Source organism: Jaculus jaculus, chromosome 11 (genome assembly GCF_020740685.1).
Source record: "Jaculus jaculus isolate mJacJac1 chromosome 11, mJacJac1.mat.Y.cur, whole genome shotgun sequence".
Classification (NCBI taxonomy): Eukaryota; Metazoa; Chordata; class Mammalia; order Rodentia; family Dipodidae; genus Jaculus; species Jaculus jaculus.
This window is the reverse complement of record NC_059112.1, coordinates 108,558,308-108,572,349: the sequence shown is the minus strand read 5'-3', so window position 1 is coordinate 108,572,349 and position 14,042 is coordinate 108,558,308. Positions and strand designations below refer to the sequence as shown.

The 14,042-nt window shown below is 43.6% G+C and overlaps 1 protein-coding gene across 2 annotated transcripts in view; it reads left to right on the top strand.

Annotated features, from left to right (window-relative positions):
• The first annotated feature begins 348 nt into the window (after positions 1-348).
• Ubn1 (ubinuclein 1) overlaps positions 349-14,042 on the top strand; it is a 35,936-nt gene continuing 22,242 nt past the window's right edge. For both annotated transcript variants that reach the window (XM_045130263.1, XM_045130262.1), the window contains exons 1-6: positions 349-443; positions 4,938-5,225; positions 10,330-10,416; positions 11,536-11,631; positions 11,936-12,070; positions 12,709-12,812. In XM_045130263.1, coding sequence (XP_044986198.1) covers positions 4,977-5,225; positions 10,330-10,416; positions 11,536-11,631; positions 11,936-12,070; positions 12,709-12,812 — 671 coding nt within the window. In that variant the 5' untranslated portion in view covers positions 349-443; positions 4,938-4,976. The remainder of the gene's footprint in view (positions 444-4,937; positions 5,226-10,329; positions 10,417-11,535; positions 11,632-11,935; positions 12,071-12,708; positions 12,813-14,042) is intronic.

The window sequence follows — 14,042 nt, the reverse complement described above, 5'->3', positions numbered from 1 at the left end:
CGTCCATCCGGGTCCGTGCGGGCCGCGAGGTCTCCCCCCATCCCCCCGCCGGGGTCCGCGCCCCGGGTCCGCGCCAGCCTTCCGCTTCGGAAGAGCGAGCGCGCCCCGACCGCCGGCTTCCGGAGCAGCGCCCGACGCTCGGCTCGGGCCCAGGGCCGCCCTGCCGGGGACTTGCTTCTCTGGACCTGGACTTGGCAACCCCCCCCCCCACCCGCTCCCGTTTCCTCCCGGCTCGGCGCGGCTGACGAGGCTCCCTCCACCACCCCTTCCCCTCCCCCGCGCGGGGACCCGGCCATGGGCCCCGGCACGGGCTCGCCGCCCGCCCGCCGCCCGCCGGGCTGGGAAGCCGGCCGCTAGGCGCGCGGCGTCATCCGGGGTCCGGGGCCGTCATGAGGACCGCCGCGGGGCGACGTCTGCAGCCCGCGTCGGCGCTGGGGACAAAGGTGCGTGTGCTTGTCTGCGTGTGGCCCCCGCGGTCGCCCCGCTGCACACACTGACACTTGGTGAGAAGTTGTGACAGCCGGAAGACCGGTGACAGCGTCGTGGGGAGGGGGACCACCACGCTTCCTGCAGGGAGGTGGAAAGCGTGACGTTTGGCCCAAAGTCCCGCTCCTCCCAGTTACAGACCCCACAGAGTTCAAGTCAGGACTTGGGAAGTCGGACTTTGCCCGAGTCGCTGACTGCTCGGGAAGGCGGCACGTCCACGACCCGCTTCCCTCGGGCCCTGTGCTGTGCTGAGGCTTGGGTGGCGCACCGGTGGGGGACGTTGAGCCTTCTGGGCTGGTTGGCCTGCAGCCTGGTTCTTCTTTGGAAATCAGCTTCCCTGTAGCATTATTAGTTGCAGGAACTGTCTTTTACTCTGTGTGTGTGTGTGTTTGTGTGTGAGCGTGCGCGCGCTTTTAAAGACATGCTGACCGTTTACAATGTAACATTGCAAAACAAAACAAAACTTAAGACAACACGTGCTCCTAACTTAGTAATTTTGAATGTTCGCTACAGTGACAACTGTTGTAGCGACTTGTTTAAAAAGACAGGAATCTTTTCACTGGACCTGGAAACATTCCTGTTGAAGTAAGGAATATAGATACATTGTTGACTGTCTATTGGAAACTCTAGCCAATGCAATAAGACAGGAAACAAAAATCAATCAGTATGACTTTGTAGGAAATAGTAGACAAAATTCTATTTTCTATGGATGAGAGAGTACCTTATGTTTTGAAAAAGAAAACTAAGAACTCATTGATGGGATCAGTGATAAAGTTAGCACACATAAGTTTTCTGTTTCATCAGTAACCATTTTGAAATGAGAGTGGTTAGAAAGAAAATACCTACAGTAACAAAAGCATACACAGTTTCTGGGGCTGCCCTAGATACAAAGGCCAATAATTTTTTTTTTTTTTTTTTTTGGTATTTCGAGGTAGGGTCTCACTCTAGCCCAGGCTGACCTGGAATTCTCTATGGACTCTCAGGGTGGCCTCGGACTCGCAGTGGAATCCTCTGCCTCCCAGTGCTAGGATTAAAGTCGTGCGCCACCATGGCTGGCTTTTTTTTTTTTTCTTTCCTGAGGTACAATCTTATTCTAGTCCAGGCTGGGATTCACTGTTTAGTCTCAGGGTGGGCTCGAACTCACAGTGATCCTCCTACCTCTGCCTCCTAGTGCTGGGTTTAAAAGGTGTGTACCACCCCATCTAGGCCAATGAATTTTGCATAATCATATTTTTCTTTTTAACTTAAAAAATATTTTTTATGTATTAGAATGTGCAAGTCAGGACCACATGCATGACATTGTGCATTTAGCTTTACATGAATACTGGGGAGTTGAACCTGGACTCTTTGTAAGCAAGAGCCTTTAACCACCGAGCCATCTACCCAGTCTGATAAGTATTTCGTTTATTTTTTTTCTTCTTGTTTTTTCCAGGTAAGGTCTATATCTCAGGCTGGCTTCAAACTTATGCCTCCCAAATCCTGGGATTAAAGGCATGTGCCACCATGCCCAGCCAAGTCACTTTCTTTGTTTTTCTTTATTTGTTTCAGAGAGCAAGAGAGAATATGAATTATGTGCACCAGGGCCTCTTGCCTGTGCAAATGAACTGCAGATGCATGCACCACTTTGTGCATCTGGCTTAATTTTATATGGGTACTAGTAAATTGAACCTAGGCTGTCAGGCTTTGCAAGCAAGTGCTTTTAACCACTGAGCCATCTCTCCAGCCCTCAAGTCACTTTTTTTTTTTTTTTTTTGTTTTGTTTTCGAGGTAGGGTCTCACTCTAGCCCAGGCTGACCTGGAATTCACTATGGAGTCTCACAGGGTGGCCTCACATTCACGGTGATCCTCCTACCTCTGCCTCCCGAGTGCTGGGATTAAAGGTGTGCGCCACCACGCCTGGCTTTCAAGTCACTTTCTGATGCTGATGAGAAGAATAAACCATTGGATATACTAATATGTATACATATATGTGAATATATACAAATATTTCTGAATTCATTTGTATTTGTGAGTAATCTGCAAGTAGTGTGCAGTGACATTTTGAGGGGAACTTGACAAAATGATACTAAAATTGATTTGAAATAAACAGACCTGAAAAGCCAATTATTGTTTTTTTAAAAGAGTAAAGGTGAATTTTTATTTATTTAGTTATTTTTGGCTTTTCGAGGTAAAGTCTCACTCTGGCCCAGGTTGACCTAGAATTTATTATATAGTCTCAGGGTGGCCTCCAACCATGACAATCCTACCTCTGCCTCCCAAGTGCTGGGATTAAAGGCATGCATCACCACGCCTGGCTTAAAAGTGAACTTTTCATACAAGATATTAAAATGTGTCATGAAACTCATTTTATCTTTTTAAAATTTATTTATTTGAGAAAGAAAATAAACTGCACATGCACGTGCCACCTTGTACATCTGGCATTCATTACTTGGGTATTGAAAAATTGAACACAGGTCCTTAGGCTTTAGTGCCTTAACCACTGAGCAATCTTTCCAGCCCCATAATTATCCTTTTTTTTTTTTTTTTTGGTCTTTCAAGGTAGGCTCACTCTTATCCAGGCTGACTTGGAATTCACTATGTAGTCTTAGGGTGGCCTCAACTCACAGTAATCCTACCTCTGCCTCCCAAGTGCTTGGATTAAAGGCATGCAGTACCACAATCGGCTGAAAAACATTTAAAAAACACTGTGGTATTGATTTTAAAATATATCTTAAGAAGTAGATTAACGTAGTAAATGACTTTCAGAAATAGAACTTACTGCTTGAGGTGCTCCTATGGTATATACTAAATTAACAGTGTAAAGGAAGTTTATTTAATGATTGGTGCTAGGGAGAAACCAAGTTAAGAGCATAGTAAGTTTGAGTGAAAGAGCTAAATATAAGAAATATGCCTATAGGGCTGGAGAGTTGGCTTTAGCAGTTAAGGTGCTTGCTTACAAAGCCAAAGGACCCAGGATTGATTCCCCAGATCCCACTTAAAGCCAGATGCACAAGGAGGCATGAGTCTGGGGTTCATTTGCAGTGGCCAAGAGGCCCTTGTGAGGCTTCTCTGCTTCTCTCTGTAGTTCCAATAAATAAATACATAAAAGTTTTGAAAGAAATATATAAAAGAGCATAGAGGTGAATTCTCTAGGATCTGGTTTACAAAAGGCTTCCTAAAGCCGAGCATGATGGTGCATGCCTTTAATCCCAGCACTCGGGAGGCAGAGGTAGGAGGATCATCGTGAGTTCAAGACCACCCTGAGACTACACAGTGAATTCCAGGACAGCCTGAACTAGAATGAGACCCTACCTCAAAAAAACAAAACAAAACTTTCTAGGTATAACAAATAGGAGTCATATGGTCAAAGAACCTAGCTTTATTTTATTTTTAATTTTTCGTTAAAATTCTTTTATTTATTTGAGAGAGAGAATGGATATGCCAGGGCCTTCAGCCACTGCAAATGAACTCCAGAAACATATGTCACCTTGTACATCTGGCTTATGTGGGTCCTGGGGAATCAAACTTGGGCCCTTTGGCTTTGTGGGCAAGCATCTTAACTGCTAAGCCATCTCTCCAGCCCCTAGTTTATTTTTTTTTAATAAAATAAAATAGAGAAGCACACACAGAGAGTATGGGAGCAACAGGACCTCCTTTCACTGCAAACAAACTCCTGACACGTGCTACTTAGTGCATCTGGCTTTATGTGATTATTGGGGAATCAAATCAGGTCCATCAGACTTTGCAAGTAAGCACCTTTTGCTGCTGAGCCATTTCTCCAGCCCTAGGGTTATTTATTTATTTATTTATTTTGTTTTTGATGAGATTAGGTTCTCACTGTAACCCAGACTGACCTGGAATTCACTGTGTAGTCCCAGGCTGGCCTCAAACTCAGGGCAGTCCTCTTACCTCTGTCTCCCAAGTGCTGGAATTAAAGGAGTGTGCCACCATACCTAGATTATATATTCTTTTAAATTTTATTTAGAGAGAGAGAAAGAGGCAGGCAGAGAGAGTGAGTATGTGTGTGCCAGGGTTTCCTGCCACTGCAGTTGAATTCCAGATGTATGTGTCACTTAGTGCATCTGGCTTTATGTGGTACTGTGGAATTGAATCTGGTCCTTAGACTTTGCAGGCAAGTACATAAACTGCTGAGCCATCTTTCTAGCCCATGCACCATATTTTTAAAAGAATAAACGTGGACTTTTAATTCAAAGTATTAAAATGTGCCGTGAAAGTTGATAGGTTTTTGACTTGAATCATGTGATTTGGGGTGATTTCAAATAGTTATAAAAACTTATATCTACAATGAATTTCTTAAATGGAAAAAAGCAATAAATAGCAATTATAATAAATTTATTAATGGATTCTGCTAGGTGGTAAAGTTCTTTTGAACTTAAATCTGTGTAACTGAGCAGGAAAATGTTTCTTTTTGTCATGTTGGGTTGACTTGGCCTTTCTTTTCACTGTTACAGAAACCATGCAGTGACACCTGCTGAGACTTGTTGGTAGCCATGTCGGAGCCCCACAGGGTCCAGTTCACCTCTCTCCCCGGTTCTCTGAATCCCGCATTTTTGAAGAAGTCCAGGAAAGAGGAGGTTGGGGGAGCAGAGCAGCATCAGGACTGTGAGCCAGCTGCAGCTGCTGTTCGGATTACACTAACCCTCTTTGAACCAGATCACAAACGCTGTCCTGAGTTCTTCTACCCAGAGCTGGTGAAGAATATACGAGGGAAAGTGAAAGGCCTTCCAACTGGAGACAAGGTACATTACAGGGTCCTCGGAGTCCCTCCACATACTTAACATGAAGGTGTCAGCATGTGCACATGGGCTTTCATAATAGGGAAGCAAGGCTAGGGATGCTTAGGCTGCCCCAAGATCAAGTCAGTGATCTGAAGCAAGCACAAGGTTTATTGGTCTTGCCATTGGGCATAAAGGGAGATAGATGTATGTACCACTTTGTGCATCTGCCTTTATGTGGGTAATGGGGAGTCAAACTCAAGTTGTTAGCCTTTCCAGGCAAGCACCTTAAGTGCTAAGCCATCTCTCCAGCCCTATTTGTGGTGGTTTTTTTTTTTTTTTTTTTTTTTTGAGGAAGGGTCTCATGTATACCAGGCTGACCAGCTGAGGATGACCCTAAACTCCCAGTCCTTGCCTACCTTTCTTTTGAGTGCTGAAATTATGGGCAAGTACCACCGCACCCAGCTAACTTTTTTTTTTTTTTTTTGTGAAGGGCAGGTGTTGAGACAGGGTCTCACTATGTAGACTCGGCTGGGCTGGTTTCAGTCTTGTGCTTCCTGAATGCTGGGATTACAAGTGTGTGCCCACTCCTGGCAAAATGTGTTTTCTTGATTGAGATCTGATTGGTGAAATGGAAGCCAGTGAATCTATAGCAAGGGTCATGCCATTCTGTATAAGGGTCAGTAAACAGGATGAGAAATAATTTCATGTCTGTTTATCATTCCTTTTGCAAAATAGATATGTTACCTTCTTTCTTGAAAAGAAGAGACAGTATCAGGAGTTGGTTAACACGGGACTGGAGAGATGGCTTAAGCAGTTAAGGTGTTTGCCTGAAAAGCCAAAGGACCTTAGTTCGATTTCCCCAGGACCCATGTAAGTCAGATACACAAGGTGGTACACGCATCTGGAGTTGTTTGTGGTGGCTGGAGGCCCTGGTACACCCATTCTCTCCCACCCCCACCTCTTTCTTTCTCCCAAGTAAATAAATAAAAATATTAAAAGGAGTTGGTTAACAAGTTTATGGGCTCAAACCAAATGGTAAGACAACTGAAATTAAAACTCCAGTGCTGACCTCACTTTTTAGGGGGAGTTCACATTACTTTCATCGTTGCAGAAAAATACATGGAAACATATACAGAGAAATTTGGATCTAGTTTCAGGCCATACACTCCTGGACTTACCTTTTAGAACTCCTGAGTCGTGTGGGTCTGCTCTGAAGTTATAAAGTGTACTTATGCTTGAGGTCTTGCTCAGTATAATCTGAATCATTTGTACATTGATTCATCTAGGCTATGTCCCATATATAGTGAGGACTATATGTAAGATTATATAAAGATGGGGAAGATGTCTCATCTTCATGGGAACTTGTAGAAATGTTAGGAGAATTCTAGGAACATTAGTAGCTCAAGTTACAATGTGGTTAATGCTATTAAGTCAGCTACAAATAGAAACCCCAGAGCTTCAGCTGGGGCATGCTTAACATCCAGTATGCTGTGTTTGGACAGAGCTGGACCTTCATTCAGGAAATAATACTTATAGGAAGATGTGTTTTTGAGGCAGTGAGTTCACATTGAATCCTGTAGTGCTCAAAATTGGTGGGATTTTTGGTTAATTTAGCTGCTCAAGTTGTATGTGATCATTGTAGAAATATTAGAAGCTACTATAAGTTACACAACTGATTTTTAAAAATTTTTATTTGTTTATTTGACAGAAAAAGGGAGGGAGAGAGAGAGAATGGGTGCACCAGGGCCTCCAGCCACTGCAAATGAACTCCAGATGCGTGTGCCCCCTTGTGCATCTGGCTAATGTGGGTCCTGGGGAATTGAACCTGGGTCTGTTGGCTTTTCAGGCAAATGCCTTAACCACTAAGCCATCTCTCTAGGCCACGCAACTGATTAAAAAAAATTTTTTTTTAATTTATCTTCAAGCAACAACAGAGAATAAAAAGCCACACCAGGGCCTCTAACCACAAATGCCAGATGCATGTGCCACTTTGTGCATCTGGCCTTACGTGGGACTGGGGAACCAAACCTGGGTCATTAGGCTTTGCAAGCAAGCACCTTAACTGATGAGCCATCTCTCTAGCCCCCACAACTGATTTTTAAAAATTTATTTACTTACTTATTTGAGAGAAAAAGAGAAAAAAAAAGGGGGGGAGAATGGGCATGCCAGGACCTCTAGCTGCTGCAAACAAACTCCAGATGCATGTACCACCTTGTGCATCTGGCTTATGTGGGTCCTGGGGAATTGAACCATGGTCCTTTGACTTTGCAGGCAAGTGCCTTAACTGCTAAGCCATTTCTCCAGACTAAAACTGATTTTTTTTTTTTTTTATTGGTAGTTGAATTCTGGTAGACAGAAATAGGAGTAAGTGTAATTTGTTTCTTTCTTTTTTGTTTGTTTTTGGAGACAGGCCCTCTTTATGTAGCCCAGGCTGATCTAGAACTCTATGCTGCCTCAGCCTCCCAATGCTGGGATTATACTCCTGTCCCACCACACCTGGCCAAGAGTTTTGTTTTTCAAATGAGCATCCAGTTTTTCAGTTTTTGGTGTACTTGGAAGTCTTAGTATATTTGGTATAAGACTTAATTCAGATTAATTTTTTTTTTGCCCAAGAAGCTTCATAAGGCCTAGCTATAGAAAAAGTGCTTGTGGGCTGGAGAGATGGCTTAGTGGTTAAGTGCTTGCCTGTGAAGCCTAAGGACCCCGGTTTGAGGCTTGGTTCCCCAGGTCCCACGTTAGCCAGATGCACAAGGGGGCGCACGTGTCTGGAGTTCGTTTGCAGAGGCTGGAAGCCCTGGCGCGCCCATTCTCTCTCTCCCTCTATCTGTCTTTCTCTCTGTGTCTGTCGCTTTCAAATAAATAAATAAATAAATAAAAGAAAAAAAGAAAAAGTGCTTGATTAAAATGTAAATAGGAGCTGGGTATGGTGGTGCATGCCTTTAATCCCAGCACTTGGGAGGCAGAGGTAGGAGGATTGCCATGAGTTCAAGGCCACCCTGAGACTACATAGTGAATTCCAGGTCAGCCTGGACTAGAGTGAGACCTTATCTCAAAACAAAGCAAAAAGTAAAAAGGAGCTGGAGAGATGGCTTAGTAGTTAAGGCACTTGCCGTGAAGCCTAAGGACCCAGGTTTGGTTCCTAAGTACCCACATCTGGAATTCATTTGCAGTGGCTGGAGGCCCTGGCACGCCCATTTTCTCTCTCTACTTGCCTCTTCCATCCCATAAACAGATAAAATAATTTAACAAATTAAAAATAAAGCCAGGCGTGGTGGTGCATGCCTTTAATCCCAACACTCGGTGGCAGAGGTAGGAGGATCGCTGTGAGATTGAGGCCACCCTGAGACTGCATAGTGAATTTCAAGTCAGCCTGAGCTAGAGTGAAACCCTAGCTTGCAGGGGAATAAAAAGTAAAAATAAGCTTATAGAGTAGGAACTTTGGAAGACTACATAAGAATATTTGAAATGAGTATTGGGGTTGGAGAACGAGAAGCAATGGTAAGATTTTGAAGGTGTGTTTTTTAGTTCTCTTGTGCTTTTCCCTTTTTCTTTTTCCTGCCTTGGGTCTTGTACTTGCTAGGCAAGCACTCTACCACTGAGTTAAATCTCCAGACTTGGTACTGGAGAGATGTCTTAGCATTTAAAGGTACTTTCTTGCAAAACCTTATGGCCCTGGGTTCAAATCCCCAGCACCCATGTTAAGCCAGATGTACAAAGTAGAAAATACATGTGGAATATGCAGCAGCTGGAGGCTCTGGTGTGTCCCTACCCAGACTCAAATAAATAAAAAATACTGAAAAAATGTGAATGTTCAGACTCTTTATATCACTTTTCTAAAGGCAGAATGATTCAAGAACTTGTGTTATAGTCAGTAGGTTAACTATTATTAATAATTATTTTGGAAACTTGAAGTATATGGATCCCTCCTTAGAGTTTTTCATTTTTTTGTGTGTGTAATGTGGTATGTGTGTGTATATATGCCTATGCAGTGCCCCATGAGTTAACTGGAGCAGAAGGTCAGGTGTCCTACTCCATAGCTTTTCTGTCCTTTTTTTTTTTTTTTTTTTTTGGTTTTCTGAGGTAGGGTCTCGCTGTAGCTTAGGCTGACCTGGAATTCACTGTGTAGTCTCAGAGTGGCCTCAAACTCACTGTGATCTTCTTACCTCTGCCTCCTGAATGCTGGGATTAAAGGCATGTGCCACCACGCCTGGCTACTTCCACCCATTCTTATTTGAGCTGGAGTCTCATACTCATCTCAGATCTTGCCCCCACCTCTTCTTGAGTCTCTATCTATAGGGCTGGGGTTACAATTGCAAGTGGACATGCCCAGTTGTTCATGGGGGTCCTGGGTATCTAACTTGAGTGATCTCAGGTCATCTTCATCTCTCATGCTTGCACAGGAAGTGCTCTTAACCACTGAGCAATCTTTCTAGCCCCTTTAGAATGTTTTCTTCTCCTTCCCACCCCCAAGGTAGGGTTTCACTCTAGCCCAGGCTGACCTGGAATTCACTTTGTAATCTCAGGGTGGTCTTGAACTCACAGTGATTCTCCTACCTCTGCCACCCAAGTGCTGGTACTAAAGGTATGCACCACCATGCCCAACTTCATTTGTATATGTATAAATATATATATGTATATATGTGTGTGTGTATATAATATTTTATATATATACATTCACATGTACATATGCATACACATGATTTTTCAAGGTAGAATCTCACTTTAGCCCAGGCTGACCTGGAATTCACTATGTAGTCTCAGGCTTGCCTTAAACTCATAGGGAGCCTCCTACCTTAGCCTCCTGAGTGCTGGAATTAAAGGTGTGCACCACCATGTCCCATTTTACCTTTTGCTTTCCTCCTCTCCCCCCCCCCCCCCCCCCCGAGGTAGGGTCTCACTCTAGTCCAGGCTGACCTGGAATTCACTATGTAGTCTTAGGGTGGCCTCAAACTCACGGTGATCCTCCTACCTCTGCCTCCTGAGTTCTGGGATTAAAGATGTGTACCACCATGCCCAGCTTGGATATTATGAAATTTTTAGGTGTTGAATAGTCAATCAAGTTTTCTATGATCAGAACAGTAACACTTTTTTGTGACTTATTTTTTATGGAATGATCTCTTTACAGAAAAAAGATGTCTTGGATCCTTTCAATGATGAAGAAAAGGAAAGGCATAAAGTGGAGGCCCTTGCACGGAAATTTGAAGAAAAATATGTAAGATTTCTTTGTAGGGCAAGATAGCAACTCCCTTGGATGGGAGGTAGATGCATTGAGGTTTAGAAACGTGTATGGTAGGAGCTATTGTGAGTTAAATGGGATGTATTTTGTTACAGAGATTTAATTCATACTTGTTTTAGGCCTTGTTTTTTTTTTTTTTTTTCCAAGGTAAGTTCTCGCTCTAGCCCAGGCTGACCTGGAATTCACTCTGTAGTTTCAGGGTGGCCTTGAATTCACTGCAATCCACAAACATCTGCCCCCTGAGTGCTAGGATTAAAGGCGTGTGCTGCCACGCCCAGCTTGTTTTTGGCCATTCTGTGTAGCTATGAATACACTCTACTTTTAAAGGTCTTGGGCTGGAGAGATGGCTTAGCAGTTAAGGCACTTGCCTAAGAACCCAGGTTCAACTCTCCAGAACCCGTGTAAACCAGATGCACAAGGTCATGCATGTGCACAAGGTGGCACATGTCTGGAGTTGGATTGCAGTGGCTAGAGGCCCTGGTACACCAATTCTCTCTGTGTGTTATACAAATTTTTTTAGGGGCTGGGGAAATGACTTAGCAGTTAAGGTGTTTGCCTGCAAAGCCAAAGGAACCTGGCTCGATTCCCCAGGACCCATGCAAACCAGATGCATAAGGGGGTGCATGTGTTTGGAGTTCGTTTGAAGTACCTGGAGGCATTGGAGCACTCATTCTCTCTTTCTATCTACCTCTCCTTCTCTCTCTCAAAGGAATTAAATATTAAAAAAAAATTTATTTAAAAAATTATAGGGGGCTGGAGAGATGGCTTAGTGGTTAAGTGCTTGCCTGCGAAGCCTAAGGACCCCAGTTTGAGGCTCGATTCCCCAGTACCCACATAAGCCAGATGCACAAAGTGGTGTATGCATCTGGAGTTCATTTGCAGTCCCTGGTGTGTCCATTTTTTCTCTCTCACATAAATAAATAAAAATAAAAAAATTTCATGAAGGTCTTTAGGGAATGAGGTTTTGTGGTTTGTGCATAAGAGAGGGACTATTTAGTACTTTACAACTTTTAATCACTAGTTGATGAAGCTCAGAGAAGTATTAAATTCAGTATACTTGTAAAAAGCATAGCACCTCTTGCTTTTAAATTTCAGGGTGGAAAGAAACGTAGAAAAGACCGAATACAGGATTTGATTGATATGGGGTATGGTTATGATGAATCAGATTCTTTCATCGATAACTCTGAGGCGGTGAGTGATAATGAAGGTGTGATACAGACAGTGGTTGGGAAGTGGGTTGGAGTGGCACAGCATACTGTTTAGCACATCAACGCTGACATGAGTGGAAGCTTCCTGGACCAGGCCTTGGTTCTTTTATCTGACAATTTTGGCCTTTTCTTGCTATGATGCCTAGTTTTTCATACATTGGTGATTGGGAGGAGGATGTCAGCATGCTTTCTGAAGAATGAAATTCATAGTACCTCTTCTGAGTTGCACTTTGCATCTGTGGACCATAGAACCAGAACTGGAGTTGATGGTGTGTTTTCCCCTTCAGTATGATGAACTTGTTCCTGCATCTCTGACCACAAAGTATGGAGGATTTTACATCAATTCGGGAACCCTGCAGTTTAGACAAGCATCAGAATCTGAGGATGACTTCATTAAAGAAAAGAAGAAAAAATCCCCAAAGGTTAGAACATGCTTGTTTTTGGATTTCCAGAATTCTTTTTGATGTGATTTTTTGAGATCAATGGTAATTCCAGATTTTGTGATAGCTTAGGGTGGCTCAGGAGGCTAGAGGAAAGGAATCTGAGGGCCCTTGGTCAGCCCTTAGTCATTGTCTCCACTTCATAGGATGTTACAGAAAACAGCAGGGTTATGTCTTGTAGGTTCAGGGAGAGGAGAACAGTGAGGGAATGGAGCAAGAAGAGTGTGACCCATCCTTGCTGATACCCTTGGTTGACGTACAGAAGATTTCGTTTCCCAGGGCTGTCACATACTGAAAAGCATTTAGCCTTAAGCTAAGCATATTTGGAGGTCTGCTTGCCACTGCCTGTTGTTTCAAATGAGAGAAAGGGCCCACCTGCAGCCCATTGTAAATCAGGTTTCAGAATGGCTGCTGTGGTCTTCATTCTGGTTGTCTCCAGTAGGGGCAGTTGGTAGGAATGCTATGGGTTTGTGACCCAAGGACTTCTTTGAGAGAGAGCTTTTTTGTTTATGAAGGAAATAAGACAGGTTTCAAGTAGTGCCCTGGGCAAAGCAAGACCAGTGCTGTGTAGTACACTTGCTTCCTGAGTTAGGGAACTGTATATTGTTTTTAATTCTCAGAAGCGGAAATTGAAGGAAGGTGGTGAGAAGATAAAGAAGAAGAAAAAAGATGACACTTATGACAAGGAGAAGAAATCAAAAAAGTCCAAGTTTTCCAAAGCTGGGTGAGATGCAACAGCTTTTCACTAGGATAAAAGTCTTGTGAATGGGTTGGAGAGATGGCTTAGCGGTTAAGCGCTTGCCTGTGAAGCCTAAGGACCCCAGTTCGAGGTTCGATTCCCCAGGACCCACGTTAGCCAGATGCACAGGGGGCGCACGCGTCTGGAGTTCATTGGCAGTGGCTGGAGGCCCTGGCGTGCCCATTCTCTCTCTCTCTCTATCTCTCTCTTTCTAACTCTTTCTCTCTGTCTGTCACTCTCAAATAAATAAAAATAAACAACAACAACAAAAAAAGTGAAGGCAGGACACCCAAGAGCTAGCTACCTACACATGCCACTTCAGAAGGGACTGAGGGCTTGACCTTGCTCTCTCTGCACCTCCTGCCTCCAAAAGGACCATGCACATTTCTGTGTGTCACATAGCCAGCCCTTTCCTCCCCTGTCATTGCTGGCAGTTATTCTGTCATCATGTGACTACTGATGTTCGTTGTTCTCTCAGTACTCTTCTCTGTCTCACTTCTGTCTGATAGTTTACTTTGTCTTCTGTGGTCATGCTTCCTTTTTACTTAGTCTTTCCCCAGCTGCTTTCAGGTTGCTGCTGTTCTCTGCACTCTTGCTTTCTTCCTTGAAATACTTTTCTTGCTCCCCCACTTTTTTTTTTTGCAACCTTTTGCAAGCCAGACATAAAAAGTCATTCATGCATTTGGAGTTTATGTGTCCCATACATATACCACACAAATACATATAAAAATACAAGAGGGCTGGAGAGGTGACTCAGTAGTTAAAGGCGCTTACTTGTTAGACCTGACAGCACAGGTTCAATTTCTCAGTGCCCACATAGAGCCAGATGCATAGGGTGGTACATGTATCTGGAGTTTGTTTGCAGCAATAGGAGATATAGGTGCTCCCATTCTCATTCTTTTTCTGCTTGCAAATAAATTTTAAAAACATTTTCAAAGAACAAAGATGGGCTGGAGAGATGGAAGGTACTTGCCTGCAAAGCCAAAGGACCCAGGTTCAGTTCTCCAGGACCCATGTAAGCCAGATGCACAAGGTGGCACACACATCTGGAATTCATTTCCAGTACCTGGAGGCCCTGGCCTGCCCCATTCTCTCCCCCCATCTCTCTCAAATAAATAAAGATAAAATATTTTAAAAAGAAAGACAACACCCAATATTTAGCATTATATGACAGTGTGTTACTAACTTGTATTCACCCTTAAGATTTGGTTCATC